Source organism: Mirounga leonina, unplaced genomic scaffold (genome assembly GCF_011800145.1).
Source record: "Mirounga leonina isolate KUSES-001 unplaced genomic scaffold, KU_Mleo_1.0 Mir_195, whole genome shotgun sequence".
Classification (NCBI taxonomy): Eukaryota; Metazoa; Chordata; class Mammalia; order Carnivora; family Phocidae; genus Mirounga; species Mirounga leonina.
The window spans coordinates 2,612,120-2,639,500 of record NW_023270490.1 but is presented as its reverse complement, the minus strand read 5'-3'; the positions used below and the strand labels follow the sequence as shown (position 1 = coordinate 2,639,500).

Genomic DNA, 27,381 nt, shown 5'->3' with positions numbered 1-27,381 from the left:
AGGGAATAAGACCCAGGCCCTGCCCTCACGGAGCCGGAGCCTCAAATTGTGCTTCTGTGGTTTTCTCTCATCTAATGGCATTGACTAATAATACCTTCAGCAGCCTGCCCCCTGGTAGTGGAAATGGCAGCATCCTTGCCTTGTTTCTGACCCTAGCAGGAATATCTTAGGTGTCTGCTTTAGGACTGAAGTATATGGATTTTATTATGTTGAGGAAGTATCTACCCATTACTGTTTTCTTGAGAGGTTTGATTAGGAATGAGAGTTGAATTAGGTCATCGGCTTCTTAGGATCTATGGAAAAATGATTTTATTCTTCTTAGATCTATTTATATGCTGACTTATACCAATAGATTTCTGAATATTGAACAATTCTTGGTTTAAACCCCACTTGGTCACTTATGGTGGTGGGGCTGGTGTCTGATAATGTTTAAGATTCCTGTCAGCAGTATTCATGAGTGATATTTGTCTGTAATGTCCTTTTTGGTGTGGTTCGGATTTCTTTCCTTTTCTATGGTTTGGATTTCTTTCCTTTTCTATGCTCAGGAACAACATATGTATTGCTGGGACTATCCTGTTTCTAAAGTTGTGATAGAATTCCCCTGTGAAGCCATCCGGACCTGGTGCCTTTTTATGGGGTTGTTCTCTGATTGCTTTCTCTCTTCTGTTCTCTATTCTGTTCTCTGTTGTCGATGGGAATTGGTCTGCTTGCACTTTCTGTGTCTACTGGAGTCAATTTTGGTAAGCCATATCTTTCTAAGAAATTATCCATTTTATTTAGGTTTTCAAATTTATTTGCTTAGAGCCATGCAAAGTATGACTCTTACTATACTTAGCTGTCTCCCTCGGTCAAAAAAAGGTGACAGAAAGAACGGGGACAGAGCTGTGGGAGTCCTGACCAGTGCTCCTTTGTTATGGGAGGGGAGAGAGGTGTGCTGGTTGTCGGTGGACAGATTAGAAGTTTCGTTCCTTTGTGTGTGTTCGCAAATTCGATGAAATGAATTAGTACTTCTCCCAATGTGTAAAGCACTGGGAGAGATGGATGGGTACTGGGAGTCCCTGTCACCTCCGGAAGTGCCACATCCCCTCTGGACTGTCAGGGACTGACCCATCGGGCGCGATCACTGCTGCTAGGCCTCAGTGGGTCTGGTGTGTCCCTCCTGGTAAGCTAATGCAAATGGTACCAACCTTGACCTTTCAGGCCTCCTGGTCTTGTAGTCCATTCTGGTGGTCCTTAAACTTTTTGGGTCACAGCCCTTTGCAAAGCTGATGAAAGCCGCAGATCCCATATGCACACACACGCATGTACACACATATCAGGCACGTACACAGTGCTCACGTGCGTAACTCCTGCACGCCCCCTACACATCCCCCTCTGCCCTCCGTGTGCCTTTCATACCGTTTTCAGGTAGACTCACAGAACCCTCTGGAGCCCATCCCCTCTCGTCACCCGCATTTCCACTCAGGAACACCTGCTCTCAACCCATTCACCGGGGACAATTAAAACCTCCTTCTTTCAGCAAACACTCACTGAATGCTGGTTTGGTGCCAGACCCTGGGGCGGGGCGGGGGCGGGGGCGGGGGCGGGGGGGGGGGATGGGTGTAGAGACAATTCGATGTGGTCCTACCCTTGCCTGGCCCTCAGGCCAGTATGGGACACAGCCTGGTAAACAAATAGGGACAAATGAGGTGCTGGGGATAGGGTATCATGGGGATTTTTTTGGTGCTTACTAAAAATAGAGTTCTACCCTAAGCAAGCAGGTTTGCTGAACACGTGTGACATTCAGAGATGTTGCCGTCTGTGTGGAGTTAAGGACAGGCCTTATTAAGCCTGCTTTGTACAAACAGCGTCTCCAGGTGCAGCCGGAAAGGTGAAATGAGAGCTAGGGTTGAGCTGTGGCCTTGTCTAGGAGGCGAAGGAAATGGGGAGAAAGTTGCCCTGATCATTCTTCACCGCTGAACACATGTCATCCACGCTTCCAAATTCAAGGCACTTTGTTCTGGAGGCGATTGGGAGCAAGGCCCTTAAAACCTTAGAGCAGTGTTATTTGGGTTGGTTCCCAAGGCGTCCTAATCCTGTAAGGTGGGGTGGGGGGTGGGGTTTGAATCTATTCGAAAAATGCAGCATTGTGGCCAGTGGTTCTCAATCTTGGCTGCACATTAGAATCTTTCAGCTGCACTTGGGACCAGGGAAGTCAGACCCTTTGGGGGTCCATTACCTTTGCTGAGTCAGTCAGCGGCGAATGGCAGGGCGGGCCTTGAACCCAGGCAGCCGGGGTCCTGAGTCCAAGCTGTCAGCACTACAACTCAGCAACGATGTCACGGACTCCAGCTTTGGGGACGTCCCATGTACTGGAGCCCGGGCTGCATGCACCCCTTATATTTGATATTTATAGAATCATCAACTTGATGTTTGTTGCTGTCCTTAGGGGATTATGCTCCTACAACAAAACTAACAGTGATAAAGGACAGGAAATCAATGGGAGTTCTGCTGTTTTTATAGTTCTTTCTGCATCCCCAGGGATTGTTGTGCATGCCCCCGGGGCCCACCCACACGTTCCCCCACTGTGCATTGTTGTGCATGCCCCCGAAGCCATTGGCTCAGCGGGTCGGAGCACCAGGTCTGAAATCAGAAAACCCTGGCTTGAAATTCTGATTTAGTTGCCTCCTACCTGCCTGACCTTGGCCAAGCAAAAGTCCCCGGGGCGTTAGCAAGCGCACAATGAGTAATTGCCCAATGAATGGAGGAAAATTATTAGCGGTATGCCTCGGGACATGAGATTTGGCTTCTCTGGGCTTGTGTTTTCTCACCTGTGCCCTGGGGATGGTGATGGTAGCGCTCACCTGCGGGGGTGGATGTGAGGTTACCTGGAGGCAGTGTGCTCGAAGCCCGAAGCCTGAAGCCCGCGTGGCAAGGCTGTGCAGAGATTGGGCGGCTTCCAGCTCTCCTGGCTTCCTGAGGGCATTGGCTCCTTGGAACAGGGAGCCTTCACCTTGGATGAAGTCTGAGCTTTAAGAGAAGACCGGCCAGGAATAAAGAAGATTCTGGTCCTCGGAGAGGAGCCCCCGGCTGCCGGGCTTGAGTGGGTGCCGTCTACCTTAACGTGCCTTCCGTACTGACTCAATACCCTTCTGGCACCTGCCTCAGTCCCAGAACTGGGTCGGCTGCAAGAACTTTCCCAGATGTCCAGATTCCGGGGCCTGGAGGTTCCCCGGTGGCTGCCTCTCTTGGGGAGGCAGCGTTTCCCCAGGTGTCCTGCCCTGGCTCCATGGGACCCTTGGACCAGGGCCAGGAAGGAGCAGCCCTGGAAAGTGCAGTGTGATGGATGCCTTGTGGCTTCCCCCCATGAAGGGACTTCCTCCTCCTTTCCTCCCCAGCACAGGAAATAGCCACAGGCCCCGCAGAGCTCCAGCCAAACTTGGCTTCCCCAGGCTGGTGTGAGGTTTGTTTTTTCTGCTGATTGTTCAAACTGAGCTCAGGGAAGAAGGCGAGACTCGACCCTGGGGCTCTTCCCGGGATGGGTCAGGGGCCTCTTCCTTATCTGGAGCAGAGCCCGATATGGGCTCCCCCAAAGCGAGAACAACGGCCTTTGGCTTTTCCCTGAATTTTTGTAATGAACTTTACCCAAAATACGGAAATGTAGAGAAATGATATAATTTCACGTTCCCACCACCCAGCTCCAAGTACCAGCATAAGGCTAATCTTTCAGCCCTGCCCCCCACTTATGCTCTACACTCCCGCCCCCAGTTACTTTAATCAAATTCCAAATGATATACTATTTTGTTAATAACTAGAGTAGTCTGTAGCTCTCCAAGACAAAGACTCGAGAAAAAACCAAATGCCATTATCAAACCTAAAACAGAACAATAATGACTTAATTTCCAATGTCTAGTTGCAAATTTCCCGCTTGTCTCACAAGTATCTTTTTACAGTTAATTTGTTTGAACCAAGATCCAAACAAGATCTTCACATTGTATTTGGTTGATGTGACCGCTGTGTTTCATTCTAGAAAGGTCCCCATCAATCCGCTTTTTTGCTATTTCTTTGCCGAAGAGACAAGGCCAGTTTTCCTGCACTGTTTGCCACGCGTCGGATTTGGCCAGTGGCATTCCTGGGGTGTCTTTGAACACGTTCCTCTGTCCTTTGCATTTCTTATAAACTGGCATTTAGATGGAAAGCCCCATGCCTTGGATTTTTTAATGCTTTCCCCCCACCCCCGGTGCGGGGGAGGGGATATACACCCAAAGGCAGACGAGAGATGGCTTTTCCTGAGTTGGCATTTGGGACCCTCCCCGCCTCCTAATCTGAGGTTTGGGGGAAAAGCACATTTTCTCCACTGGGCCTGTTTTGGTTAAGATGCATTTCTAAAAGCCAGCCCTTCCCATGTGAATTTTAATTGAGCCATGCCTGGGTGAGCTTTCTGAAGGGAAGAAAGTCGCCTGCAAAGCTCAGGATTTATAAAGGCCCTTATCAAAACAAACCTGCTTGGGCAGGCCTGCAAAAGGGGGAAATGGTAAATGAGGAGGGGAAAGCTTGGTCTGTGGTGCCTGCAACAGTGACTAGAAAGACTGTAGGCAGGGGCTGTCGGCCTGCGCGCTCGTAAGAAGGTGGGCCGCCTGTCTGAGGTCCGCAGAGGGTGCCATCACCTCTGTTGCTGGGGAGAAAGGAGGAATGCCATTAATGACCGGGCTTGGCAGGGCCACTGATTAAGTGTGCCCGCCCCTGGGAGCATGGCACTGAAATGAGAACTGCCAGGGGGGAGGGAAAGTGTAAATAAAGAACCTGTCAGTCAATCAGGTATTAATTTTAAATCTCTGCCCCTGGCCAAGAGTTCAGGGGCCCCACTGTTCTCAAGGGGGAAGTTTCCATTTGGATTTCAAGTTGGTTAAAAAAAGGGGGGGCAATCGGCTTTTCAAGGCTGTGTCAGGGGTTGTGGGACTGAAGGGGGGCAGCTTTGAGGTGCTGGCATGAGGGCAAGGGGTCTTTGCTGAGCTGGTTAGAAAGTGTGCGCCCACCTGTGTCCCCTCGGGCAGGCGTTTGATGGAGAGGTGGGTTAGCCATGTCCAGCCCTGTTTCTGAGGGAGGATTATCTGAAGTCTATTTCTGGTCGGTTCTGACCAGACCTTTCCTTCTCCTTTTGGTGAGGAAGCTGCCTGAGCCGTGTTCTCTGTCACGCACCCCATGACCAGTGTGGAGGGACGGACTCTCCTGTTAGAAAAGGGCCTCACATTGGGCGCCTGGGTGGCTCAGTTGGTTAAGCGACTGCCTTCGGCTCAGGTCATGATCCCGGAGTCCCGGGATCGAGTCCCGCATCGGGCTCCCTGCTCGGCGGGGAGTCTGCTTCTCCCTCTGCCCTCTTCCCTCTTCCCTCTCGTGCTCTCTGTCTCTCATTCTCTCTCTCTCAAACAAATAAATAAAATCTTAAAAAAAAAAAAAAAAGAATAAAAAAGAAAAGGGCCTCACTAAGTCCAGTTTGGTCTCGCATGGCTGTCTTTAAAAAGAGAGGCCGTACAGTCTGGTGACCGGGTAAATAAATGATGGTTTCATCCTATGGGGGGATACTACATATAAAAAAGAAATTGTGGCCGCACACCACACGGATGACTCTCAGAATGTTGAGCGAAAGACGTAACCTGTCCATCCTGGTGGATTTTATTTATGTGACGTTCGAGAACAGGCAAACCCAGTCTCTGGGTGAGAAGTGAGGCCTGGTAAGGGTTCCTGGCTGGGGGGGGCGGGGAGGGGTGCCACCAGGGAACCCTCGGGCAGAATGGAAATGGTCTATATCTTGAATGGTGGATAACCGGGTACATACATATATAAAGAGGCACGAGAGGTACATTTCACATTTGTGCATTTTACTGCACTTAAACCAGGTCTCAGTTTGAACCCCAGCTCTGCCCCTGGTTGTTTTGTGACGTTGGGTGAATCTCTGCACCCTTAAGCCTCAGTTTCTCCATCTGTAACACAAGGGACTTGATAACACCTGCCTCCCCCACCCCGGGGGGCTGGTTATAAGCTGCAGAGAGGGAGGCAACAGGTGGGAAAGCTTGCGGCCCGGTGAATCTCAGCAATTGCGATGAATAAACATAGGAAGGTGTCTGAACGTCTTGAAAGCAGGAGGGGCCGTTGGAATGATTAAACCAGCAAGAGGTAGTCTGTAGCTCTTGTGAAGATGGAGATGAGGCCTGCCTGCCCGATGCCTCCATCCAAAAGCTTGACCTTGAGGCCTGTGGGCTGTGGAGTCCATACACTTCTCCACCCATCTCCGAAAGGAGTGTGTGTCCGCCTGGGGGTGCGCGTGGGTTCGCGAACAGCCAGGCCGGCAGCCAGTCTGTGAGGCTGATCGCTTGCAAATCATCCTGGGTCTTGTGTCCCCAGGCGCCTGGCCTCGTGGCAGGCTGCCTGGGAGGCAGGACCGAGCCTTCTTTTCTGTCCCGTCTGGTGAAGGCAGACAGCTGTCTTCGCTGGGACAAGGTCAGCAAAGAGCAGAGCGTTCAAGGTGGCTTTTTCCAGTGGTTCCACATGGACGAGACAGGATGGTAAACTGCCTTTTTTCCCTTTCTGGCACTTCTGCACCTGACTTATCTGGATGGAATTTCTCGCCTTTTATGCCCTGCGTCTGTATATGTCATCGCTGAGGGACGAGTGTGACAACCTGATTCCCCATCATCACTAACACACACGACTCAGATGAGGAATCCAACTGCGGTTCCGTGTGTGTGCAGGGCATGGGGGGCTTTGGGGAAAGTTTGCTGAGCACTGAACTTACTACTAGAGGGCAAAGCTTGAGGTGGCTTTTCAAAGCAGGGCTTTGCCCCGGGTGGTGCGGGCCACCAGACAAAAAAGGTTCCACCTTCCGGCTCCTTCGGTGATCCCGCCCAGCCCCCAACACACGGGAGGTTAGGAGGCTGGCTGGGTGGTGGGAGGAGGGCTCGTTCCCTCCACCTTCTCCCCTTTCCTCCGGCTGTACTTTGTGGTGCCAGGTTGTGGCATCCTCAGTGCTGCCATGGCGACAGACTGTGGTGACTCAAACCCAGGGCCTGTGACTCGCATCACCTTGGGGCGTGAGCTCATCAGGCGGTGGGTCCGGCACTTCAGACAGGGACGGCCCGCAGCCCCAGCCCCCACACCCCCCTGCTGCCAGGCCCAGGGGCGTCTGGCTTCCGGGCTGGGTCCTGGCTCCTTTCCTCCAAGCCCTTCAGGCCTGAAGGCCCTGGTTCTTTGTGCCCTCCCCTCCCCCAAAGGCCGGACCCTGCGGTGGTTCCCTAGCTGGGTTTCTATTTTGGTCATTCTATTCTGCTTCCTGAAAATTCCACCGCCCGTAGCTCTAGGCGGAGAAGATGTTCTCTTGCTGTTCCTTTTTTTCAAAAGCGATCTGTTGGCTGGCGGGTTGGCACTGAATGGCCGCCTCAGACTTGGCCGTGTGTCCGTGTGTCCCCAAGGGTGAGCAACAGGCCCGCAAGAGGCTCCAGGAGGAAAGGCGCTGGCAGAGACCACCGTGTGGCCTCAGTGCGATTTTAAAATAAATCGTTGACTCAGTCCTGGGGCAAATGGAGGGACTGTGACTATTTCAGAAGAAAGGAATCCATGTCCTTAGTTGTCAGTTACCTCCTGATGGAACCCCCAGAGCAGCTCTAATTGTTGGGGTACCTCATAATCCCAGGGTTGGGGTTAAGGTGTCACCATCTAAGACATAGCCCCTTTCATGAATAGCAGGCTAGAATAATGGTTAGGTGATGGAGGAGCCAGACGGCTACTTAGAAGCTGTGTGACCTTGGGAAAATTAGTCACCCTCTCTGAGCCGCATTTTCCCTGTTGGTAAAATGTGGAAACTGTATCATCTGCTTCACAGGGTTCTTGTGAGACAAACATTAAATGTGTACCCAGTGGTTCTTGGTATAAAGTGAGTGGTATAGACATGTTAGCTATCATCAGTTTTTGTTACAGTGAGTAGCTCACTGAGTCACTAACACTTCGGTAAGATTTAGTTGATCAGCTCCTAGATGGCCCAGGGGAAAGAATAAAAGCATAAAATGGGAGGGGTGTTGGAGGCCTTCTTGACCTAGTCCACATATTTTTTGAAGGCTAGCTGAAAAAGGTTTCCCAAAGTACTGACTAATCTATCTTATTTTTATTTTTTAAGATTTTATTTATTGAGGGAGGGAGAGACAGACAGAGAGAGTGAAGGGGGGGAGAGTCAGAGGGAGAAGCAGACTCCCTGGTGAGCAGGAAGCCCCGATGTGGGCCCCGATCCCGGGACTCTAGGATCAGGACCTGAGCTAAAGGCAGACGCCCAACCGACTAAGCCACCCAGGCACCCCCATCTTATTTTTATAAAACATTCTTCCCTTTTTCTTTTAAGGAGGACCTACACCCAATGTGGGGCTCAGACTCAGGACCCCGAGATCAAGAGTCGCACGCTCCTCTGACTGGAGCCAGCCGGGCGTCCCCCCTTTCTTCTTTCTTTTAATGCACTGGGGCTAGTGTGTGTCGTGCTGGCAAGTTGTTGTAAAATAAAGCAGTGAGAGCTGAGAAAGGGTGGAATTTTCATTTAGAAAGTCACTCTTTCCATAATAATAATAATAATAACAACAACAACAACACACCATAGACCCCCATTTATTGGGGGTTTATTCCATGTGTTTCAGGCTTCACGTGGATTCAGTGAACTGTAGGTTGGTATTGTCACTGCCCTCATCACCGTGAGGACTTGGGGTTCCCCTGGGCACACGGCCGAGGGGCGGGGCAGTGGCGCCAGGGTCCCCTAACCCTGGGCTAGGTGAGACCTGGATCTCAGTGCAGGCACCTTGCTGAGGTGGGGCTGGAGTGGTCTCCCCGGCAATCTTGTCCTGTAGTCTCTGACAGTGGCCAGAGACCTCCCCACATGTGCACGGGCCCCGGATGTTGGGGGGAGCCCCCGGAAGCCGAGGAAGGGGAGACTGCTGAGAATCAGGACTTCTGATGTCTGCTGCAGAAATGATGTACCTGCTGTGGCTGACGGGGGGCAGATGTCTCCTTGCTGAAGCATTTTGGGTTGGAGGGCCCGGATGAAAGCTTCCATCAGTCTTGGGGGCCTGTGCTGGGTGCAGGCCCCGCATGTGGCCCCAGGGCTGTACAGCATAGGGCAGGGGTTCTCAGCTGGCCTGGGGGGTATCCTGCCTGGCGGGAGAAATTTGGCAATACCTGGGGACATTTTTGGTTGTCATGACTGGGAGAAGGGTGGGGGTGTTACTGGCATCTCATGGTTAGAGGCCAGGGGTGCCGCTGAACACCCCACAGCCCCCACACAAAAGAATTATCTCACCCTGAATGCTGCTGGTTCTGAGGTTGAGATTCCCTGGCCTGGTGCTGGATGGTGCTCTCAGGCCTGCCCGGGTTCAGGCTGTGGGACCTCGGGCAAGCTAATTCTTGTGTCTCAGGTTCCTTATCTGTAAAAGGGGGATACACGGTGCCCACCTCATAGGTGGTTGTGAGAATGGAATAATTCACTACATGTAATGTGCTTACCACAGTGCCTGGCATGTAAGTTCTCAGTAAATGTTCTCTGCTTTCGTGGTTTATTATTATTAATGACTTAAGATCCCTATCTGCCTTCAGAGAGTTCAGTCTAGTAGAGAGACAGACAAGTAAGCTATAACTGATAGACTTCATTATATGATTCTGTACGTTCTGGGAACACAGAAGAAGAGCTTCCTGATCCAGACTAGGGAATCAAGGAGGGCCTTTAGGAGGAGGTGGCCTAAGTGTAATCTTGATGGATGAATAATGGCTTGCTAGGAGAAGTGAGGATAGGAGGTTTGGAAGGGAGCTCTAGGCAAGGGGAACAGCATGTACAAAGACATGGAGGCACAGAGGACTTAGAACAGCAACCTCTGAATCCCCTGTCAGGGCTTCTACCTTGTTCCTCTCTCTGAATACCGATGCCTTAAGTGTGGGCTAGCTATCTTCCACGGCAGATGAGATGGATTTTACGTGGTCCACTGATGAGTACATTGTATGCAACCAGCACTATCTTTTTTTTGCAGTGCTACTTTGCTTTGAATGAGTCTGAGGTAGAGTCTCAGTTAGGTGCTACTGTGTCTTTAACACCTTTCTTTCTAGCACTTGCCATTCCCTGCCCCCCATCTCCAGCCTTAAAAAAGGTAGGCTTACTGGGGTTGTGGAAATGTTCTACATCTTTATTGTGGTTGTGGTTACAAGGTTGTATAACATTTGGCAAAACTCATCGAACTCTACATAGTCAAAATCTGTACATATAAGTTCTACCTCAATAAAAAGAGAGCATTCAGGGGCAGAAAAAAGGGTGGGCCTCAGAGTAGAGCCTTTGGCCGGCCACAGTGTCTCGAATCTCGGATTTAGTAACTTTTATTTTTATTGTGTTTTTACCCTACCTTCTATTTACGGAGGTGACACAGATTTTCCATTTGTGGTAGTGGTATAAAGTTTCCTTTTAAAATTAAAAAAGTACTGTGTGAGTGAATTTAAATATAGAAATATTAAGTAAATAATATTTACCGGTGGTACATGGATATCGCAAAGATCATGCGCGGGGTAAAAAGAGCAAGATTTTTGGGAACCCTTCTGAAAATCTGGCGGTTCTAAGATGAAACTCATGCCACCCAGTGGCTGTGTGGGCGTGGCCGTGACCCCGAGGGGCTGGCTGTGAGGGGGACAGTTGTGTAAGGAGGGAGAGCTGAGAATCCTAGCTGCTTATAGAAATGTGTTCACAATGAGCCGTGCGTCTGGGATATTCGCTGTCAAACACCCAGAGAGCCGAGAATGGAATGATGATCGATTACCTTCACATTCCCTGCTTGCTGTGAAACTTTCAGAATCTCGAGAGGAAAAAGAAATCGGAAAAAACTCTGCTGCTTGGATTAATTAAAACCAGTGTAAATGCTTTGGATGCTTTTGCTCAGCAAATGGGCCTTTCTGTTTGGCGTTCCTGCCAGCAAGTGTGAGTGATGTGTGTTTTCACGGCGGAGTTTCTGTGACTGTTCACGTCCGGCCTGAGGGGGTGTTTCTGATGAGATGTGATGCAGTTCATCTGATAAGGCTGGAATTTTTGCTAAGAGACTTTTTGTGGTTTGTTGTGCTGGTTCACAGGGTAGTGGATTATCAGAATGTTGTCTGATATGGATTTGATGTTGAACTCTCGCTAGATTAAAATTCTACACTCTGTTACCTGCCAGGAAGGTGTGTGTGTGTGCGTGTGTGTGTGCGTGTGTATGCACATAGATACAAGTTGTGATCGATTGCCTCTTCATAAGAACTCAAGACCCTACACACCCCAGCTAGAAAAATCAAAGGATTTCACAGCCAGAAGTGACCAAGGAAACCGATCTAGTTTAGTGCTGTCCTATAAATGGGAAGGCTGAGACATAGAGCCGGTGGGGGACTTTTCCAAGGTCACACAGCTAGGTAGTGGCAGAGTAGGACTAGATCTCAATTTCCTGCTTCTGAAACGAGGGTGTCATTACCGTATATCCTGTCATGTCACCCCTATGCCCCACCACGTTTAAAATAAAATAAAACATGTTTCTTTTGGGAATTGTATTTCTTTTCTCGAGGTCATACAGAAATCAGTCTCCTTTCTGCCATGCTTCTGCTGCCTGATTACTTAGTTGCCCTCCCTGGAGGAAGTCACTGTTACTGTAACTTCCAGAGAGAGCCTGTGTACGCAACCCCTATGTGTGTGTGTGTGTGTGTGTGTGTGTGTGTACCTGTGTATACATTCCTCTATCCTGTTTTTATACTGTGCATGCTGTATGTACCTTGCTTTTCTCCTTTGACACTGTATCTTGTCATTCCAGATCAATGCAGAAAGAACTTTTCCAACCCTTTATCTAGCAGCATTGCATCCCATTGTATGAACAAACCAGAATTCAACCCATCCCCAACTGATAGACATTAGGTTGCTTCCAGTCTTCTGGGATGACAAACAGGGCAGTTTTTGTTTTTTTTTTTTAAGATTTTATTTATTTGAGAGAGAGTGAGAGTAAAAGAGAGCACAAGCAGGGGGAGGGGCAAAGGAAGAGGGAGAAGCAGACTCCCTGCTGAGAGGGAGCCCGATGCGGGACTCGATCCTAGGACCTTGGGATCATGACCTCAGTCAAAGACAGATGCTTAACTGACTGAGCCACCCAGGTGCCCCCAAACAGGGCAGTATTAACTAATCTTAGGCACACTTCATTTGGCACATATGAGGGTTTAGCTGCAGGATAAATTTCTAAAGCAACATTGTTTGGTTCCAAAGATACGTGTGTTGGAATTTTGATAGATATTACCAAGTTACCCTCTGGAGGTTATATCTTTCTCCCTTTTGGTTTGGATATTAACATCTTTGCGTAGCAGTTTAAATATTTCATATAGACTTTTGTGAACTCACTTTTAAAAAAATCATTCAGCCAACCAACATGTATTTTTTTTGGCGGGGGGGGGGTTCCTGTCCAAGTGCTGGGAATACATTAGGGGGTGAAAGAGTCCTCATAGAATTTCCTGTTGTAGGGGTGGAGCTGGAGGTTGGGAGAGAGGCAGGCAATAAACAACTAAATTCAGAATTACTTAATTGGAATTTTGGGAAGTGTATGGAGCAGAACAGAGAAGCGTGAGTGGGCTGTAATTTAGCCAAGGAGACCAGGAAGCCTTCCCCAGCACATGACACTTTAGCTGGAAGGAATGAGTAGTTTAGTCATGTAGAGAAGGGACTAAGGCACCACACACCTGGGTGTGGTGGGGGGAAGAGCTGTTGTGACAGAGGGAACGGCAAGCGCAAAGGTCCTGAGACAGAAAAGGAGGTAGGTGCTTTCTAAGAACAGAAAGACAGCCAGTTTGCTTGGAGTCCAGGGAGAGATGTGGGAGGGCAGAGAGAGGCGAGGCCAGAGGTGGCAGGCCGGGCCTGGCCAGGCTGGCCTAGTTGAGGTTGTTCATCTTTACCCTAAGAGCTGTGGGAAGCCATTTCTGGGCTCTCGCCTGGGGTGGGGGCACCATCTGGACCTCATGAGATCAGCTCAGCTAAGGCAGGCAGCATGTAGTCCCGGATGGTCCAGAAAGGGCACCAGGAGGTTGAGGATCATCTATGTAGCCACCTCGGCTCCCCAGGGCAAGGGCCCGTCACACAACTTTAAGAAGAGTTCCAATTTCTGGCTGGCTGGACCTTGGGCATGCTTCTATTGTTTGCTCACTCGCTCAGCAGACGTTTATGCACAGCCTATGCTAGGTGTCCGGCAAACAGTGCTGAGCCTCAGTAGATACGGTTCCAGAATGGTAGCATAGTATCTGGTGCATGGGTTGCAAACTCCTGTAAAGGGCCAGATGATCAATATTTTAGGTTTTGTGAGCCATAGACTGTCGTAACTATCAACTCTACTATTGTAGTGCAAAAACAAGCCATAGACCATAGGTAAGCAAATAGGTGCATGGGTGCATTCCTATAAAACTTTATCTACACACACAGTCTGTGGGTCGGATTTGGCCCAGGAGCTGCAGTTTGCCTGCCCCTGATCTATCAGGATGAGATTCCCTCAACACATAATACCTGATGTGTTGTGAGCTGGTAACAGGTGTTAGCAGGGAAAAGATGGCAGGGGAAAAGGGCAGAGAATGAAAGACACGGGAAGAAATTAAGGGAAGCAGCCATGTGAAGATCTCGGGGGGTAGAGTTTCCAGCAGAATGAACAGCACTCAAGAACTTCAAGGCGGGAGCTACTTGAAGAATAGCGAAGGGGTTAGCAGGGCTGTTGCTGAGTCAGGGTGGGAAAAAGTGGGGAGGTACGGGTGGCGAGATGGGCCAGGGCTCAGGGACAAGTGTGTTAAGGACTTTGGATCACATCTGGGGCAGCTTTTAAAGTTTTGCAGATGGGCGTTTCGAGAGGCTACCGCGTGGCGAACAGACTGGAGGGGGCGAGGGTAGAAGTGGGGAGCCCGGGGGGAGGTGAGTAGGTCCAGGTGAGAGAGGACGGCTCGTGGCATAGGGCAGAGGGGTTGTGGTGGAGAAGGAGACACGCAAGCCTGTGGCTTATGTTTTGACAGTAGGGCCATCAGGATTTGCTGTGGATTGGATGTAAGGTGTGTGAAAGAGAGGAGTCAGGCTGACCCACGCCCCGACAGGGCGCTGGATGAGGGTCAGGGTGGCGGGGAAGAACAGCTCCTTCCCTCCTCACTCAACCCTCTCTCCAGCGTGGGTTCTTTCGAGGTGGCAGCCGAAGGCCGCTACTAAAGAAAGATGAGATCTTTCTGCACCCCCTGTTTTCAATAGCTTGAGAGACTACAGAACCATGGCTCTGCCTTTTGAGGGCCAAGGGGCTTGTCGGTGGGATTTCTCATCTTGCAAATTCTGTGTCTTTGGGTGAATCTCGTCCCCTCCCTGGGCCCCAGCTTCCCCATCTGTAAAATGGCACAAGATGAGATGTGACTCAGGAGTCCTCGTTCTAAATTAAGCCAGTATTTACACAAGGGTGTGAAAGGCTGGGATTTGAACCCAGAGCCCCTTGGACGCCAGAGCCGGTGCAGTCTCCCCCTGCGTCCTGTGGCCGTACCATATATGCAGAATGATGACGTAAGCCAGGTCAGTGGTTTCTAAACTGTGGGTCATGACCCACTGGTGGGCCAGGAAATCTGTCGAATGTTATGACCAGCATTTAAGCCAAATAGCCCCAGATAAGAGGAAAGAGAAGAGTGTATTGTATGTAGCAGGGTAAGTATTGTTTCGTGAAGCTTTTGTTTCAGTCTCCAGTAAATACGGTGTGAGCTGAGTTGTGAAATGAAATGAATCTCTCCCAAGGGTTCCACAGAACCACAAGTTTGGAGGCCACGGGCCCAGCGCGTCCCGCATGGCTTGGATGAGCTGTGCTCTGTGCACCTGCGCTAAAATCTTTCCGCTTTGGTCTCGCTCTTCGAGGAATCTGGGATGAAGTGGCCTCCCTTTCCTCTGGCGAGGGAAGGAGGCTCCAGCTTGGGGTTTGGTGTGGTGGGGATTAGAAAAAACAAAAACAAACAAACAAACAAAAAAACCAGGAGACAAAACCCAACCTGTGATTGCTCTGCACGGGAGTTCTGTTTTAGAGGCTTAAAAAGACCCCTCCCTCCCCCCTTCTCTTTCCAGAAGAACCGAATGCACATAAGGTCGCCAGCCCACCCTCCGGACTCGCATATCCCGATGAAGTCCTGGACTATGGCCTCAAGCCATACAGCCCCCTCCCCAGTCTCCCCGGCGAGCCCCCCGGCCGATTCGGAGAGCCCGATAGGGTAGGGCCGCAGAACTTTCTGAGCCCGGCGGCCAAGCCAGCGGGGGCCTCGGGCCTGAGCCCTCGGATCGAGATCACTCCATCTCACGAACTGATGCAGGCAGGGGGCCCCCTCCGCGGGAGAGACACTGGCCTGCTGGGGGAGCAGCCGGCGCTGGCCGGCGCGGCCGCCAGCCCGCGGTTCACACTGCCCGTCCCCGGCTTCGAGGGCTACCGCGAGCCGCTTTGCTTGAGCCCGGCTAGTAGCGGGTCCTCTGCCAGCTTCATTTCCGACACCTTCTCCCCCTGCACCTCGCCCTGCGTCTCGCCCAATAACGGCGGGCCCGACGACCTGTGTCCCCACTTTCAAAACATCCCTGCTCATTATTCCCCCAGAACCTCGCCAATAATGTCACCTCGAACCAGCCTCGCTGAGGACAGCTGCCTGGGCCGCCACTCGCCCGTGCCCCGTCCGGCCTCCCGCTCCTCGTCGCCTGGTGCCAAGCGGAGGCATTCGTGTGCCGGGGCCTTGGTTGCCCCGCTGCCTGGAGCCTCACCCCAGCGCTCCCGGAGCCCCTCGCCGCAGCCCCAGGACGACGGTGCCCCCGCTGGGTACCCCCCCACGGCTGGCTCTGCCGTCCTCATGGATGCCCTGAACAGCCTCGCCGCGGACTCGCCCTGTGGCATCCCCCCCAAGATGTGGAAGACGAGCCCGGACCCGTCGCCGGTGTCCGCCGCCCCGCCCAAGGCCGGCCTGCCCCGCCACATCTACCCGGCCATGGAGTTCCTGGGGCCCTGCGAGCAGGAGGAGGGGAGGAGCTCAGCCCCCGAGTCCATCTTGCTGGTGCCGCCCACCTGGCCCAAGCAGCTGGTGCCTGCTATTCCCATCTGCAGGTGAGCGGGCCCGGGAAGCGGTGCGGTCCACGGTTTACTTTTAGGGGACTTTTTCTGGTTAGGGGGCGCTAGACAGAGTTCACGTCCTGGCTCTCGGCTTATTGCCTGTGAGGCCTTGGCAAGGAAGTTAAATTCTCCGAGCTGTGGTTTCCCCATCTGTAAAATGGGCCTGAGGGTACCTAACTCACCAGGTGGTGGTCCTGACGATGCAAGCGATCGCTGGTAGGGCACCTGGCTGATTCATTTCATTCACGGAACGGGTGTTTATCAGACACCTGCTTTGGGCCAGGCACGCACTGTTACAGTGTTGGGGAGCCGGCGGTGAACAAAATGGGCAAAAATTCCTGTCTTCAGGGAGCTGACATTCTGGGAAGCACAGAGCAAGCCTTAATGTGTGGAACTCAGTCCTCTTATAAGAGGGCTTGATGATTGTTGGTATCTGCTAGTGCCTCTGTACTGCGGTCAGTGATCCAGAGGTCCTAAAAAAGGAAAGTGTGAGCCCTAAACCTCAAGGAGCTTAAAGTAGTGGTAAGCTGAAGAGATGCATGTAGATGGTCTGTAGGGTCTGTCGATTCTGGATCTGAGTCCTGGTTCTGCCGCTCACCGGCTGTGTGATCTGGTGCTGCCCTCCTGCTGTGCCCGTGGCAGGCATCACTAATCATGCCAGCCCTCTTTCTCACTGAGCACCTTTTTGATGCCATTCCCAGGGCAGGCATTGCTAATCAATCAGGACTCCCTTTCCCACTGAGCACAACACTAAACCTTGGCTCATTCCCTATGAGATGAGGATAATGATAGTCCCACCTCAGCATGGTTTTTTGGTTTTTGTTTTTCTTTTGCAAGGATTGGGTGAGAGGATATATATCAAATTCTTGGCATGGAGCCTGCACAAAGTAAGAGTGCAAAAAAAAAGGGGGGGGGCAGCCATTATTTTTATAGGAGAATTGTCTTATTATTATGGGGGAAGCACTTTAGAGAGTGCTTTCTCATCAATGAGACTTGTCCTAGGAGATTGAGCTCCCAATGGTTGTTAGAGGAATGATAGTTGACAGTGATAATCACCAGTATTTAAGGATGCTTGCTGTGTGCCAGGCATGATCCTAAGTATTCTGTATGTACTATTTCATTCTTATATAAACCTGGCTGGTATTATTTTTTATTTTTAAAAGATTTTATTTATTTCAGAGAGAGTGTGTGTGTGCACAAGCAGGGGAGAAGGGCAGAGGGAGAGAGAGAGGCAGACTTCCCACTGAGCAGGGAGCCCGATGCAGGGCTCGATCCCAGGACCCTGGGATCGTGACCTGAGCTGAAGGCAGACGCTTAACGACTGAGCCACCCAGGCGCCCTGTAGGTTCTTTTTAAAAAATTTTATTTATTGTATTTATTTTTATTAATTTTTAAAGATTTTATTTATTTGAGAGAGAGAGGAAGTGCATGAGCAGGGGGAGGGGCAGAGGGAGAGGGAGAAGCAGACTCCCCTCTGAGCAGGGAGCCTGATGTGGGGCTTGATCCCAGGACCCCGGGATCATGACCTGAGCTGAATGAAGGCAGATGCTTAACCGACTGAGCCACCCAGGCGCCTCTATTCTTTTTTTTTTTTTTTTTAAGATTTGTTTATTTATTTTAGAGTGGGGGAAGGGGCAGAGGGAGAGAATCTTCAAGTAGACTCCCCGCTGAGCAGGGAACCCCTCGTGGGGCTCCAGCCCAAGACCTCACGAGATCATGACCTGAGCTGAAACCAAGAATCGGATGCTCAACTGACTGAGCCACCCAGGTGCCCTGAGGCCCTAGATTCTTCAAAGCATGTTTGTTTTTAGCAAATGGAAACTTTTTTTTTTTTTTGGCAAATATTAAATTGAATACCAAAACAGATTGTGGTAGAGCTATTTCGACTGACGGGATGAGAGTAGACAAGAGCTCTGTCCACTGGGCCTTGCTTATTCCACCCACAGACCGACCTGGACCACGGGGAGCTTCAGTCTGGCCCCTCCTCCAGAACAGTTCTGAGAACACTGGTGCCATGATAGGTTGATTGTGTTCCTTAAAAAAGGAGTTTCTGAGTTTAACAGAGTTAAACAGATATCTTGATACAGGGGCCACTCCCAGCTGTGGACAGAACAGGCAGTGATTTCAAAGGCCATTTGGCCATGGAGTTACGAGTTCTGTGACCAAAGTTGTATGGAGCCACCTTAGGAAATGCTGATTAAGGCCAACCCTGGTTCAGGTTGAGAAACCTAGGTTTGGCGAGGTGAGGGGACATGCCCAGGCTCACCCAGCTGGTTAATGACTGCATTGGAAACTTAGAACCTCGGGTTCTTGACTCCTCCTTGTTCTCTCTGCTACAGATCAGTCTCCAGAATGTGATTCGTGTAATGACTGAGATTGGAGAAGAACATTGGCTCAGTCATTAAGTGTCTGCCTTTGGCTCAGGTCATGATCCCAGGGTCCTGGATCGAGCCCCACATCAGGCTCCCTTGTTCCTTGGGAAGCCTGCTTCTCCCTCTCCCACTCCCCCTGCTTGTGTTCCCTCTCTTGCTGTGTCTCACTCTGTCAAATAAATAAATAAAATCTTAGGAAAAAAAAAAAAAGAAAAAAAATAGGATCATGCTGCATATGTCTGAGACTTTACTGTTTATAAAGACTTTATCATTTCTCCTTCCATCTCCATTCTGTGGCTGGATCTGAATGCTAGTAGAGTACTTTAGTCCCTACAAGTGCTAGCTTGTGCCAGCTGAGGAGATATTTGTAAGAATTTTCTGTGAGATAGAGAGGATAGGGTGTTCAGGGAAGTCTCATGATAATATTTGTCCCAGGGTGTGCAGAGCAGAGGGCTGAAATTCACCTGCAGCATTTCACATTGGCTCTGATGGTCTAATTCTTAAGATTATAATGAAGTCATCAAAGACTTATTCTGGAACCAAGGAAAATTTGAAGTTGATACTTAGAGATATCCCACTGGATCTTCTACTCCTTGATTTTTTTTTTTTTTTTTTTTGGATACTTCAAAAGATAATATAGGGGTGAAGTGATTTTTTTATGAGCTTTATTTTGCAAACTTAAAAAAATTTCACTTGCATACGTAATGAGAGTACAAGTATTTGACACACACAGCATCTTGGCTGCAGGCAGAAGCTGAAGGCATGTTGGCATTGAAACTAAAGTGAACACTAAGGAAAAGGGGGGCTTCGGGAGGCAACTAGTTGCAAAGAAGAGCTGGAGCTTTGCTTGCATAGTGAGGATATAATTTTAAGTTGGATTGTATGGTCAAGTTGGGCTCCAGCAGTGATGGAGTTCATGGGGTGCCACTCCCCCCCATCTCCCTTGGTACTGCTGTGATGGAGAAGGGATGGAATTGGTTTCATTGCAAATGCTTAACTAAGTCCAGTTGATAATGTCAGCTTTTAGCAGCTCTGGGCTTGTTTAGTGGAAAAGAAGGTGCTGATTGGATTAACGATTGGTGCCATATGTGCAAAATCAGAACACAGTGACACAAATCCATGTATTTGCAACTTTGAAGCTACTTTGATTTTTTTTTAAAAGATTTTCCTTATTTGAGAGAGTGAGAGAGAGAGCATGAGAGTGGGGAGAGGGAGAAGCAGACTCCCCACTGAGCAGGGAGCCTGATGCAGGACTCAATCGTGGGACTCCAGGATCATGACCTGAGCCAAAGCTGATGCTTAACAGACTGAGCCACCCAGGTGCCCCTGAAACTACTTTAAATATAAGGGCTTCTTTGAAATAAAACTGCTCATTTATTCATTCATGTATCCATCCAGCCATCTACCCATCTACCCACTGAATAGTCACTGAGAACCTATCAAATGTCAGGTATTGCTCTAGAGTCATTCTATAAGTGGGAGATTTTCTTGGCCCTATTTTAAATAAATTAGTAAGATAAGAGGTAGTGTAGACATGTGCATGGAGCACTGGACCGAGAGTCAAGACATACAAGTTGCGGCCTTGGCGTGTCTTGCTTTGTAATCTTGGGGAAATGTCTATGTTCTCTGAGGCTCTGAAGGAATAGTTTAGATAGATCATTAAGGCCTCAGTCAACTCTTAAATGACATAATTCTAACCATATATCAAGTACCTGTTGGATGTGCTGGGTAGGTTTAAGATTCTATAGGGGGGCACCTGGGTGGCTCAGTCATTAAGCATCTGCCTTCGGCTCAGGTCATGATCCCAGGGTCCTGGGATCGAGCCCCGCATTGGGCTCCCTGCTCCACGGGAAGCCTGCTTCTCCCTCTCCCACTCCCCCTGCTTGTGTTCCCTCTCTCACTCTCTCTTTGTCAAATAAATAAATAAAATCTTAAAAAAAGAAAAGATTCTATAGGAAAATAAAACTTAAGGCATGTCATTACAACTTCAGATGTAAAGGCATATATATCTAATACTATAACCACAAGTAATTTAGATTGTCTATAGGAGATAATTATTTATTTGAAATATGCACTATATATAGGGAAACATAATTATAGCCTAATATTTATTTGAGGAGTTATTGCGCTAAGCTCTTTATATGATCTCAGTATCCCCATTTCTTAGTTGAGGAAACTAAGGCCTAGGGAGGGGAGGCATCTGCTCAAAGTAGTTAGAGGTGGAGCTTGGACTTAAACTTGGGTGGATAACTCCAGTCATGTTCTTTTTTTTTTTTTAAAGATTTTATTTATTTATTTGAGAGAGAGAATGAGAGACAGAGAGCACGAGAGGGAAGAGGGCAGAGGGAGAAGCAGACTCCCCACCGAGCAGGGAGCCCGATGCGGGACTCGATCCCAGGACTCCAGGATCATGACCTGAGCCGAAGGCAGTCGCTTAACCAACTGAGCCACCCAGGCGCCCTCCAGTCATGTTCTTGACCTTTACTCTTCCTTTAAATTTAGGGGTCTCTAAATTTAGCCACATCCCTATGGTTAGATGTTCTATACTTGCTGTGATAAGCAATGGCTATGACTGGAAATGGTCTCTCCCTAGAATTAGCTTTTAATTGAAAGCATTGGACTTGGAAATAAGAGCTGATATAACCCTCCAGTGCCATCTGGTCCATTTGTTATGTTATTATAAGACAGTGAAGATAGAGGAGGTGAGGTTACTTGCCTAAACTAACATGGCGCATTAGTGACACACATGGGCCCCTGACTTCCACTTCAGTGTACCTTTTCCCACACTTACTCCTTTGGAATGGGAGAACATTCTGGGAAAAGGGTGATTTTTAGAGGTAGGAGGTGGTACTCTTCAAAATTCCCAGAGGAAAAGAAGTTATAGCAGTTAGAAATATGCTAGAATTCACGTGTCATGAAGTTAGCTTCATAAATGGAGATGTCAGTCACACTGTTGTCATCAAAGATGGAAGAGAAAACCAAGAAAAAGATCTCTACCTTGTGAAGTGTCCTACCTATCCTTTCTGAGAAATATGTGCTTTCCAACAGCCAGTATTTTACTCCTATACCTACAGGACATGATTTATCTGGAAAAGGGACCATTTACATTTATTGTACAGGTTGACAAGTCCTGATTTCTCGTATACATGACTGATTCTGTTTCCTCCTTCAGCATCCCAGTGACCGCATCCCTCCCTCCGCTTGAGTGGCCACTGTCCCACCAGTCGGGCTCCTATGAGCTGCGGATTGAGGTGCAGCCCAAACCACATCACCGGGCCCACTATGAGACCGAAGGCAGCCGAGGGGCTGTCAAAGCTCCAACTGGTGGCCACCCTGTCGTTCAGGTATGGACTTGAATTCTTTTCCTTTTGGTGTCCTTCATTTGCCAGTAGGTGAGCTACTTCTGCTCAGCAACTGCCTGTTGCTTGTTGGGTTGTGGTATGTGTCTCAGCCTCTTATTTGTCTGATGGATGGGAAAACTTGAGATGGAATTAGTATCAGAAGCTGGTCCAGTTACTCAGAGGCTAGAGGAGAAAGTCTTCCTGAGCTGGATAAGGATAGAAATGATATTCTTGCTCAAGCTACTTCTTCCCTTCTCTTTCTGATGGAAAAATTGCTAGATTTTGCAGAGATTTGTGTATTGACAGAAGGTTTCTGCAACCATTATTTTGTGCCTAAATTTCAGATGTGAGTCCACTGAGAAAATTCCATACACTCTTGTAAAATATAGAAAACTAGGAGAAAATTAAAATTACACACAAAATAACTATTAGCATTTTATATATTTATTGTTGCCTTTTCTATTCACAAACATGGCAATGTCTATTAATGTACATTTATATGCTTTATGTTACAGTGGTTGGTACTCTGCTATTTTTTATATTATACCATGAGCATTTCCTCCTGTTTTTTTCTTAATCATTATCTTTTTGTCTGTGGCTTTTGATTTAACCTCAGACTTTTTTTTCCAAATAAGTAGAGACATGTGCATTTTTCTGCAAAATAGAGTTGAAATTATCTTTCTTAATTGTGTAATCTGTTCAACCCGAGATTGCTGATTGGTGCTCACCAACCAACTCAATTAAGCAGAACCTTCAATACATATAAATTTACCTTTTATTTGTATTTACCTTAAAGTGGATGTATTCTATGATAAGAATTATATGATGCGTTAGAATGCTGTAGAGAGGTTAACAATGCAGATGCCTAAGCATCACCTGAGACTACTTAATGAGAAACTATATGAGTAGAACTCAGACAAACAAAAAACACAAACCCCCAAACCCTCAAATCTCCACAGGTGCTTTTAGTGTATACACCTGGTTAACGAATTTTATAATATTAGGAACTTGTAAATCCTGATAGTTGCTTTTTCTAGAGCTGACATCATAGCTATTTTGGGATCTGTGTCTATTCCTTGCTTCTTTTCCTTGACCATGAGCCACATTTTCCTCTTTCTTTGCATGTCTAGTAATTGTTGATTATCTTCTGATGTTGGGATGATAATATGTATACTGGATATTATAAAGACTCTGGATTTTGTTATCTTCCGTGGAAGGCAGTTCAGTAACGGGCTGATCACTGTGAACTTGTGTGGACTTGAGTTTACATTTTGTGAGGGTAGACCTGTGGGAAGCCTGAGATGTTTCCTGTGCTCCCTCCTGCGTCGATTTCATTGAGACCTGGTTTTAGATTCTGTCAGGGCAGGTCTGGGGAAGCCTTTCTCTAAGGTGTACCCTTATTTCTAAGGCATAACCTTTTCGGATGCTTGGTGGGGGAGGTGACTCCACGCTGGTGGTATGGAAGCTGTCCTCAGGTGGAGAGCTAGAGTGAATGTATGCTTAGCTCCTGTGTTTCCTTTTCCCCAGTGACCACAGTCTTATGCTGCCTGCCATCTAACACCTGACAACAGTTGCCTTGTTTAGGTTTGTCCTGACTTAATGGTTGTTGATGGTGGGAGGGCTGGTCTGGTACCATTTACTCTGTCATGCATGAAAATGGCTTTTTTTGGGAAAGGAAGTCTTTATGTGATTATTGATCTAGGCTTATTGATTCTAGGAGGGGACTTCCGGCTTGGAGGGTGGCGTTAGTCTGTGGATTGGAGTCAAAGCCTTTTGTAGTGATAGAAAAACTCAAGGCAGATTGGAAGGGGGATTTAGGGGCTTGTCTGAGGAGGTTACTATTGCAAAAGCAGGCCAGGAGACTCGGGAAGAAGCTAGGCTTGAGAATGGTCCCAAATGTACTTCTTTGTTCAGTCAACCCATTCAACAAATGGATTCATTCTGCAAGTATATGTTGAGCCCTTTCTTTTTGCCATATGCTGTTGTTTTTTTTTATAAGGTTTTTTTTTAAAGATTTTATTTATTTGAGAGAGAGAGAATGAGAGACAGAGAGCACGAGAGGGAAGAGGGCAGAGGGAGAAGCAGACCCCTTGCTGAGCAGGGAGCCTGATGTGGGACTCGATCCCAGGTCTCCAGGATCATGACCTGAGCCGAAGGCAGTCGCTTAACCGACTGAGCCACCTAGGCACCCCCCATATGCTGTTTTTGATACTAAAATACAATGAATAAAAAAGAAGTTATGCTCTCTTTCTTAATGGAGCTTATGGTCTAGGGTGAAAGAGTTATTGACTAAATAGTCATAAATGATAAAAGTACAAAAGGTGACAAGAAGCATGAAGGAAAAGAACATGAGGTTCTGGGCGTGTAAAATGGAGGAGCCAATGAAAACAAGGGAAGAACATCTGCTAAGATTTCCCTGAGAAGGAGCCTGGTGCTGAGAATGCATCAGGGGAACAGCACATGCAAGGGCCCGGAGGTAGAAGGAAGCAGAGAGAACCACGTCAGAGGAATGAAGGAGGCCAGTGTAACTGGAGCAGGAAGCCAGAGGGAGGGGGAGAGAGGTAGGCAGGGGCCAGAGCATGCAGGGCCTGGGTAGCCAGGGGGGTAGAGTTTGGCTTTATCCTGAGATATGAGAAGCAGGAAAGAAACATGATCTGATTTAGGCTTTGATAAGACCCGGCTCTGATTGCTCCATTGGAGTAGGTAGGAGCTGAGATCAGGAGAGAGTTAGCAGGCTCTGTTCATGGTCTCTGTCCTCTCAGGGCTGTGCGGTATCTCCAGTCTCTGATCACTCATCATACATGGGTTGAGCACTGCTGTGTAGGAGGCACGGTTCTAGATTCTGAGATATGGTATGAACAAAACAGCGAGAAATCCTCGGCCTCATGAGCTTACAGTTCAGCAAAATGATAATAATAGTGGTTAACATTCAGCATGCATTTACTGTGGACTAGACCCTCTTCCAAGTGCTGTATGTGCTGACTTATTCAATCCTCAAAGGAGCCTTAGGAAGCAGGTTACAGTTAGGTCAAGGACATGTCAAGGAACTTGTTCAGGGTCATAGCTGTCCAGTGGGCCTGGGATTTGGACCCCCAGGTCCTGCTACACAATGTTCCTGATTTTTCACGTCTCTCTGCCGACCATCTTTCCTTGACTTCTTACTCTTACGAGGCTGAGAAAGCCCGGTGGAAAACTGCCCACACCTCTTGCCTATCAGTTTTATGTGTTGTCCCGGCACCAGCTCATTGGGGCCCAAATGGCGATTTCTTAGGGAGATTCTAATTGGCCCCAGTTGGGAAGGCCCACTGGTTTAGGTGGCTTGGCCAGAGAGGTTAGACCATGTGCAATGGTAGGCTCTGCTCACCCTTTCATCTAGGGCCGGGGCCATGGAAAGTTTCAGAGAAGGGAATGAGTGGGATGTACAGTTCAAAAGACCCTGCTGAACTGTGCTTGAAGTTCATGCCCCTCCTTCTGACAGCCCCCAAGGATCCATCCCTCTTCTTGCTTGTAACTTTGAAAAACCCAGTGCCTGACTTAAAAGTTTGTAGCCACATTCTCTAAAGATACAAAGTGAAGTATTTAAAAAAAAAATCATTTGAATAGATTGTGTTCTCTTCAAAATGCAATGTGCTAACCACTGATTTTTTTAGCATAGTAAATCAGTTTTTAGAAAACTTCTTTGAAAAATGAAGTGAAGAGGGGACTTAAGACAAGTGTTCTTACCCCTTAGGTAGGAGTGAAAACCCCTTTTGAAATCTGGAGGGTTGCCCTTTCGTTCCCAGAAAAGCAGCAAAGCCCTGTTTTGTACCTTGCCTAGATACTTCTGCTGGTTTTTCTCTTGATCTGTCTCTTTATCTCTACATCTGTTTCTATTTCTGTACTGTACCATGGCTCCTTCCCCCCCTCAATGATTGGTCCCCAACCTTCTCTTTTTTATTTACCACACTATAAAACTTCATTTTTTTTGTATGCCTCATGGTTTTACGCTCCTCTTTATATGAAAATAAAATGAGCACAAGATCATTTCATTCTTTCTTTACATAGAAAATTAAAAACTTGGGCGCCTGGGTGGCTCAGTTGGTTAAGCGACTGCCTTCGGCTCAGGTCATGATCCTGGAGTCCCTGGATCGAGTCCTGCATTGGGCTCCCTACTTGGCAGGGAGTCTGCTTCTCCCTCTGACCCTCCCCCATCTCATGCTCTCTCTCTATCTCATTCTCTCTCAAATAAATAAATCTTTAAAAAAAAAAAATTAAAAATTTAAGCATGGGCCACCTTTAGCTGATTTTGTTTTGTATGTCCCTTAGCCTTGGAGGAAAGTTTGCTCCAAACCTTAAATGCTTTCAGATATCATGACTCCTTCATTTGGCAAATATTTTGTTGAGGACTTGCTGTGTGCCAGGCACTGTGCTAAGTGCTGATAATATGATGATGGGGGAGATAAATACAGTTTCTGCCCTGACGGAGCTCAGGGAGTGCTAGAGATACAAAGTCAACCAGAATGGTTTGGTGTGACCATTGCTGAGATGTGGGTGAGTCCAGGAGGCAGAGGACTGCAATCTGGAATGACACCTGGACTCTAGGGCAAGACAAGATGACTGATTAGGAGCCTATCTGTTGGATTTACAATGTGGGGGTAACTACTTCAACAGAACCAACCATGCCAAGAGAGTACTTGGAAGATCTGCTGTAGAAGGGAGTCTTGCTGAGGACGTGACTTATCAGCTGGGACCTAGAGCAGGTGACAGAGCCAGCAAAGAGGAGTGATGCCCTTCCTCTCTCTGTTTCTCTAGCTCTCTGGGTAGGGGTGGGCGAGTGTTCCTTGCACAAGGTACAGCGTGTGCAAAGGTCCCGAGGCAGGGAGCAACTTGGTGTGTCTGAGGACCTGAAGGAGGTCCAGTGTCACTTGAGTTTAGCTTGGGGGGTGATGGGTTGGCAGGACCATGCTGTGTAGGACTCATTAACCAAGGGGAGGACCTTGAGTTTTATTCCAGGGGAAGGGGAAGGGAGTGACGAATTTTGAGTAGAGGAAGAAGGTGATTCTAATTTATTATTTCTAGGATCATTTGGGCTTCTTTCTAGGGAGTGGGTTAGAAGGGGTAAGGGAGGAAGCAGGGCGATGAATTTGACTGATTGGGGCAGGGGCCAGGTGAAGATCAAGCTGAGGAGGACAAGGGGGCAGTGGGAGGGGAGGGGTGGGGAGGGACTCTATGGTGTGACCTTCAAGACTCAGTTGCTGGCTTCCATATGGGAGGGGAAGGGCACCTGGGTACAGGATGGTGTCACGTGCCACGTGGGGAGACTGGGGAAGGGATCATTTTTTTAGGGGAGGATGATGACTTCAGTTCGGGGTATAGGAATTTGGAAGGGCTTGTGAGGTGTCCAAGTAAAGATGTCAACAGGCAGCTGGACTTAAGAGCCCAGAGCTCGGAAGCCAAGTATGGGACTTTCTACCTCTCAGGCCTGTGGAATGCCACAGGATCACGTGTGCTGTCACTAGAAGGCTTAACACAGATCCACTTGGAAGGGTTTATTTCCCACAC

The 27,381-nt window shown here is 48.5% G+C and overlaps 1 protein-coding gene and 1 long non-coding RNA gene across 5 annotated transcripts in view; both read left to right on the top strand.

Moving 5' to 3' along the window:
- The window catches only part of NFATC2 (nuclear factor of activated T cells 2), a 158,415-nt gene that overhangs the window by 21,095 nt on the left and 109,939 nt on the right, over positions 1-27,381 (top strand). For 3 of the 4 annotated variants that reach the window (XM_035025416.1, XM_035025414.1, XM_035025415.1), the window contains exons 2-3: positions 15,107-16,121; positions 21,672-21,843. In XM_035025416.1, coding sequence (XP_034881307.1) covers positions 15,107-16,121; positions 21,672-21,843 — 1,187 coding nt within the window. The remainder of the gene's footprint in view (positions 1-15,106; positions 16,122-21,671; positions 21,844-27,381) is intronic. The other variant, XM_035025417.1, reaches the window with a different exon arrangement.
- LOC118023977 lies at positions 5,466-11,291 on the top strand. The gene is made up of 2 exons (XR_004682966.1): positions 5,466-6,542; positions 8,366-11,291. It is a non-coding gene; the product is annotated as an uncharacterized LOC118023977 (long non-coding RNA).